We start from the raw sequence: 7,311 nt of genomic DNA on the forward strand, positions 1-7,311 counted from the left end.
ATCTTATCCTATAATATGATCAATTAATTTGTTAGTTAATATAAGATAATTTCAAAGCACGAGCATGCACACACATGACAATAATATAAAAAAAAAATCAAATAAATTATTATTAATTCTTTTTGTTTTTGGAATTTAAGTAAACGAATGGGAAGCAGAGGGAGTATGTCAGAGAAAATTTAACTTTACAAACAAAATATAAATATGGTGTACACAGAAATAATAATCATCACCTTCGTCATACAAAAAAGACATCTCTCCACACACACACACACAAAATATATAAATATGTATATAATAATATAAAATCATTTGTTTTTATTTGTTGTTTCTCTCTTTCGAGAAGGAGATTGCAGAGAACAACAGCACTCTCGCTCGTTAGCTTCTGCAAAGAGATAGAAAAGGAGAGAAAGAGATAGATAGAGAGTGTGAGAGAAACGACAGCCTCAGGAATAGCAGACAGTGAGAGAATTTTAATTTTTTTTTTTAAAAAAAAAAAAAAGAAGAAGAAGAAGAAGGAGAAGAATTCAAGATTTCTATATTTATTTTGTTTTTCATGATTATTATTTTTTAATTTTTTGGTGAAATCCCAGAAAGAAGAAAACGATGTCTGTCTGATGCCTTTGTAATCCTTTACAACCTGAGACTATAATAGGTATGTATGTGTGTGTGGATTGATAAAGCTGAATTTGTAAGCGACAAAGAAGAAATAAACTCATAATTTGATGCTTTCGCTTTTGCTCCTCATGACTTCCCTTTTTATTCTTCTCTTTTTTCATGTATTTTCATATGGGATGCAGCTTTTGTTTCTGTCGAGTATTCAGATTCCAGTTTTTCATTTCTTGATGGATTTGTTCACAGAATCAGCGGTTGAGTTTTATAACCGGAAATCGATGATGGAGGAGGAGATATGGGAATAGAAGTGGCTTCACAAGATTACAATTCAATTCAATTCTTGGACAAGGAATTAGCTTCCACCAATCCTATGTCCCAGGATTACCACCAAGCTGGAATCTACAGTTTCTCGAATGAATTCGAGAGATCACAACAAGAACAGCAACAGCAACAGCAACAGCAGCAACAACATCATATAGCTCAGCAGATCCGAAGGGATAAGCTGAGAATTCAAGGCTTCGACCCGCCGCCGCACCACTTGGTGGGTATCGAAGAGAAAGAATCAGGTGTTGGTCTCCCGGTTTACGAAACCGTCGGGATGTTATCAGAAATGTTCGGTTTCCCGTCGGGTGGCGGCGTACCTACGGCTACTGAATTGTTAGAGAGTCAAATTTCACAGACTTATCGGAATCAGAGGCCGCCGCCCACCGGAGCAGCTGATAATTGGTTCTTACACCGTCAAGGGATGGTGGTAGGGGGTGGATTAGGAGACTCCAAGAATCAGATTTCGAGCATGAATGAGGATCCAGCAGCAGCCATGCAACTTTTCTTGATGAACTCACAGCAGCAAAGGTCACCTTCACCATCTTCATCCCACCAGCATCATCATCATCATCATCATCATCACACTTCCTCCACTCTACACATGCTGCTTCCGAACCATTCTTCTTCACCGAATTCTTCCAATCTCCAAACCTTCCATCCCGCACCGGCAGCGGCTTTCGGACAATTCACATGGGTACCAAACAGCGAAGACGAATCCAACCCTAACGAAATCCCGGGAGTCATGGAAGGACAAGCGCTATCTTTATCTCTATCATCTTCACTTCAGCACTTGGAAGCAGTAAAAGCCGAGGAATTGAGGATGAGAGAAGGAGGGATGCTGTGTTTCGGGCAAGGCGGAGGAGGTCCCTCTACTTCTTCAGTACAACAGTATCAGTTCAAGAATCTGAATGCCGCCGCCGCCGCCGCCGCCGCCGCATCTCCGTTGCATCTTCAAGGCGGAGTAGTGGGTCAGAACCACCAGTTGCAGGTGGGGTCTTCTTTCGGAGCGGTGAATATTTTGAGGAATTCCAAGTATGCCAAAGCAGCACAAGAATTGTTGGAAGAGTTTTGTAGCGTTGGAAGAGGTCAGTTCAAGAAAAACAAACACAACAACAACAACACTAATTCCAACCCCGGTGGCGGCGGCGGCGTCAATTCTTCTTCTTCTTCCGCAAAAGATCTCCCTCCATTGTCAGCTGCTGACAGACTCGAGCATCAAAGAAGAAAGGTCAAACTATTATCCATGCTTGATGAGGCATGTAATCTCTCTTTCTCCACTTTTCAGCCTAATCATTGTTTTCATTTAGTCCAATTTCCGGCAACTTCTGTAGGACATTTTATTGCCGGCTAATGATACAGTTTATATAATATTTTTTTAAAAAAATCATTTTTTAATACATAAATGGTAGTATTAGTGGGGCACAATTAGGGAACTCTAGCTGGATTATAAGTTGGTGAGTGAACAAGAGACTAGGTAACCACCGGGGGGATTTATGATACAGATCTTCATTTCAGGTTGACTTGAAATAATGAAATTGGATGTTTAATAATAATTCTTGCATCTCTAGCTTTTATTTTTTGTGGGTTTCTTCCAATCATACATTCAAATAATCCCATATAAAAAAGATCAAATCTTGTTGGGTTGTATCGCCGAAAGATTGCATTACAGATGAGACAAAGGATATTCTTCCTTCACATCAGCAATCATTTCAGTGTACTATCTGATGATCTGATCCCCATATAATACATAATACACTGTTATTATATTAATAATAAAAAAAGAAAGAAAGATTATTTTTTAAAATGAATCATCCAACAATTATTAGCAAAAACAATTTCTGTCCAAACATCTTGTCACGTACAATGTATAATATATTTTTTTGTTTGCAATTGCAGGTGGATAGAAGATACAGCCATTACTGCGAGCAAATGCAGATGGTAGTGAATTCATTCGACATGGTGATGGGGTTCGGCTCGGCGGTGCCGTACACGTGCCTCGCTCAGAAAGCCATGTCTCGCCATTTCCGGTGCCTGAAGGACTCCATCACCGCCCAGCTGAAGCACACCTGCGAGCTTCTGGGAGAAAAAGACGGCGGCGGCTCCTCCTCAGGGATAACAAAAGGCGAGACACCCAGGCTGAAAATCCTCGAGCAAAGCCTGCGGCAACAAAGAGCATTTCATCAGATGGGAATGATGCAGCAAGAAGCGTGGAGGCCTCAAAGAGGCTTGCCCGATCGATCTGTCAACATTTTGAGAGCTTGGCTTTTCGAACATTTCCTGCATCCGTACGCTCTTCTACCTCTTTTTTACTATACATTATCTACAGTGATGTGCTGCAGTAAAAAAACACAACAAACAAACTGAGTTTATATATATATATATTGAAAAATGCTACATGTACACTTTGAGTTATATATTAGGTTACACATTTCATATGAAATTACAAAATTATTCTTCAATTTTATTTGAAAAAATTCTTTCCAAAATAAATTGAACATATTTATGTAATTTCAAGTGATACCTGTAACCAACATGTACATATATCATACTACATTGGGATCAAGAAAAGGGAGTTAAGTCACTAAAGATTAATCATTATTGTGGAATTCTTGAAACTCCGCCTGGGAAACTGTTACTACTTTTTCTCCCTTTAATTTTTTTTTTCACCCCTCCAATTCCTTCTTTTTTTACTTGTGATTGTCGTTTAAAGGCACGGAAATGCAGCCCCCTGATGTTGTCCTTTCAATCGAAAAAAGCTGAAAAGATCGTTGTATTGTTTTCTTCCTTTCTTTTTTAATTCCTTCCCCCTTTTTCTCCTGCCATTAACGTCATATATATGAATTTAAGATATATTATTGATGTTCTGACCATTTAATGCTCTTCATTAGTCTCTTTTTAATTTATTGCGTGATTAATTAATTAATAAATTGAAAAAAAAAGTAGTATAGTATATTTTGTAATCAAATACATAGCATTCAGAGAATACGATGAATGGACATGTCAAAAGGAGAAGAGAGCAGAGAGACTGCAGCTGCCGACTTTAATTTCTGAATTTATTTTTTTTTTGCCAGCCATTGCTGCAACTGCTATGTTCCTCCTAGATTTTCCCGCCCATGCAGCAAGAACAACAAAAATAAAAATAAAAAATAAAAAAAATTGTTCCAACTGTGTACAGATATATCTCTCTTTTTTTGTTGCATAAATCCAAAACAAGTATAAAGTTTGGTCGTCAAATTACACAGTTTGGGTAACAAGGCTTCTGTTTTCTGAATCTAACGTCGTTTTCTTCTTCCTTCTGATAACTTTTATTTTTATTTTTATTTTAATTTTTGTTCTCAGGTATCCAAGCGACGCAGATAAGCATCTGCTGGCTCGACAGACTGGCCTATCGAGGAACCAGGTATCTATCGATCTCCCTTTTCATCTGCTTTTTCTCTTTCACACATTATCGATCCGATCGAAAGCTGGTTTTTCATGATTTTGGGAATCATTTATTACTCGTGTGGAGGGGTTGTTGAGGTATAAGGACTCGTGGGTGTTGGCTTTGATTTGCAGGGATTCGCTTCATTGTTCTGTGAATTTTTCTTGTTTCTGTTGGAGAAAAAAAACCAATCTTTTTTTTTATTTTATTAATGGGTTCTTTGGATTCTTTTCCCGGAAAGACAAGTTTTCTGAAACAGAGAAAAAACAGCTGACAGTTATATTTAGGGTCAGATGATGAAATCAGTCAAGTACAGTAGAGTAAGACATGAAAAATTTCCCCAGTGTTTAATACACACACACATTACGTACAGCATACACATTCAATGATGGCAGTAGTGTACCCTCTCCCCCCCTTTTCAGATTTGTACTGAAAATGGTGGGTTTCATTGGTTACAGATTTATGCCAAGGAAAATTGTAGATTAGGTCCGCAGGTTTCTTGGAATCAACCCTAAAAAAAAATGACATGAACATGCATTTGCAATCAACAGTTGAAAAAGCATTTGTCTTTTGCAAAGTTTCTTTAATTATTTATTTCTGCGAAATGTATATACCTACATCGCATGTTACATCATTAAATTCCTCCTAGTTGTGTAATCATGGTGGACCAGACCTCCAACCACATGTGCAATAGCTAGCTAGCTAGCATTAGGTAGTGTTTGAGAGACCTTTTAGGAAACCCGTTTTCGTGGAATCGGGATGGATTTATTTGATGGGTATATACTAATTATGGGGTTGTATATATGTATGTAAATAATCCAGGTATCGAACTGGTTCATCAATGCGAGGGTTCGTTTGTGGAAACCCATGGTGGAAGAGATGTATCAGCAAGAAGCCAAGGATGAGGAGAGGGACCATAGCGGAAGCAGCAGCAGCAGTGCAGCAGCAGCAGCAGCGGCAGGTACCAACAGTAACAATGCACAAACTTCAACGCCTCACGCCACCACCACCACCGCAATTACTCCTACTCTGCCTGCAACCAAAAAATCATCTCATGAAATCAATGCCCCAGAAAGCGACCCTTCATTCATCGCAATTAATAGTAGGCAACGCTTCTCGGAAAACCAAGCCACCATTATCCACACAAACAACAATGCCGCATCTTCGGCGGCTCAATCTTTTCCGGCCATGCACGAGACGGACTCCGGCCGCATGAGTACGCTTCATGCACCACAACCCAATGAATCCTCCACGTTGATTAGGTTCGGGGCGAACGCGGGCGACGTTTCGCTTACGCTAGGATTACGTCACGCCGGGAACTTGCCGGAGCAGAGCCGGTTTTCGATCAGAGACTTCGGGGGCTAGCTGTTAGATTAACTATCAAATCATGATTATTATAGTACCACGCTAGCTGCATTAATAATATAAATCTTGTCATATTCTCTCATATGCCTTTTTTTTCTTTTTTTTTTTTCAAAATATTTTTGTGCTTGATAAATTAATTTATCACATTATTTGAAAATGTAGAACATAAATTGTAAGCAAGGTGTACAATATTTTACTAAAGTTGTATAGTTTAAATTTTGGGAAAATTTTTTCTCTCTACGAATTATACTCCGTCAGCACATTTTTTTTAATATTTTAAATATGTGTTTATAAGTGTACCATGCGATGGGGACAATTGATTGTGATTTTTTTTAAAATATGAAATAGTTTTTTTCACTTCGAATATTGTTAATAAGAATGGAAATTAATGTCCAGTTATTGTCATATCCTAGTTATAAAGATATTTTAACAATCGCAATGGAGGAAATTTTCAAATTAAGGAGAATATGTGCAAAATATTTATCGTCATCGTATTACTTATTAAATGAATAGACTGAAAAAATTTAATTTGAGGGAAAATTGTATTTTTTTCCCCATATTTTTTATTTGCAATTTTTATGATATATCCACTATCTTATTGATGTGCTACAAATGTAACGTTAACTTGTTTAATGTCATATTAACACTCTCGATAAAAAAATAAATTGATTGACGTTTATTAAAAAAAACTATTTTTTCTCAATAAACAAACCAAATCATTAACTTAATTCAATCTATTAATTATTGTTATTAAACCACTACTGTACGTCGTATTAAAATATGGCGTGAATAGTATTAAGACAATGTTGGTTGTTGACTATTTAATTCCATCATAATATATTAACTAATAAAAATTATATTTTTTTTTGGGTTTGGAGTTAATCTCTCCTTGTATTTAATTTTATATGAACTTTGACTTCTTTGTGTTTTTGTGTTAACAATTAACAGTTGTCGATATTTAATAAATTTATTAGTGGAACGCGTGCAAGAAATGAAGTGCTAAAATGACGTCTAGCTAGGCCTTTTAATTTTCTACTAATTTGAAATATTTTATAATAAATATATATATATGTGTAATATTCACAAGTTAAAGACCAAATCAAATGCTGGCCTAGAATTCTGATATATCGATCTATGTTCAATTATAGAGGTAAATGGTCCTGCAGATTGCAGTATAATAATTTTCAACCAACAAAATATTCAAACTATGCTTTTATATATCTTCGATGTGTATGATTGATCGGATGTCATGATTGGGAGGAAAAAAGAAGAAGAGAAAAGATAAATTATGACGAATTATATATAATAAAATTATAAAAAATAATTTTTTTGGTCCAATAATTTATCTACTTTTTGGTTTTGGTTCATTAACTTTTCAGAATTTGATTTGGTACACTAACTTTTAATTTTCAGTGATTTTGGTTTAATTGATGACGTGACAGTTTGACACGTCAGCATTTTTCGGTGTCACATCATAATTTTTCGATGTCACGTTATCATTTTCCGGTGTCCCATTAGCATTTGGACCAAAATACCCAAAACTAAAAGTTAATGTACCAAAACCAAAATTTGAAAAGTTAATAAAC

At 36.4% G+C, this 7,311-nt stretch overlaps 1 protein-coding gene across 2 annotated transcripts; it reads left to right on the plus strand.

Moving 5' to 3' along the window:
• Positions 1 to 277: 277 nt before the first annotated feature.
• LOC140860244 (BEL1-like homeodomain protein 2) lies at positions 278 to 5,926 on the plus strand. 2 transcript variants are annotated; one of them, XM_073263160.1, is made up of 6 exons: positions 278 to 462; positions 594 to 655; positions 862 to 2,194; positions 2,836 to 3,224; positions 4,279 to 4,339; positions 5,183 to 5,926. In XM_073263160.1, the coding sequence occupies exons 3-6, from the start codon at positions 911 to 913 to the stop codon at positions 5,723 to 5,725; spliced, it is 2,277 nt and encodes a 758-aa protein (XP_073119261.1). In that variant the 5' UTR covers positions 278 to 462; positions 594 to 655; positions 862 to 910; the 3' UTR covers positions 5,726 to 5,926. The 2 variants fall into 2 exon arrangements, with proteins under 2 accessions (XP_073119261.1, XP_073119260.1); XM_073263159.1 differs by having other exon boundaries at positions 278 to 655.
• The last annotated feature ends 1,385 nt before the right edge of the window (positions 5,927 to 7,311 follow it).

Source organism: Henckelia pumila, chromosome 4, assembly GCF_033568475.1.
Source record: "Henckelia pumila isolate YLH828 chromosome 4, ASM3356847v2, whole genome shotgun sequence".
Lineage (NCBI taxonomy): Eukaryota > Viridiplantae > Streptophyta > Magnoliopsida > Lamiales > Gesneriaceae > Henckelia > Henckelia pumila.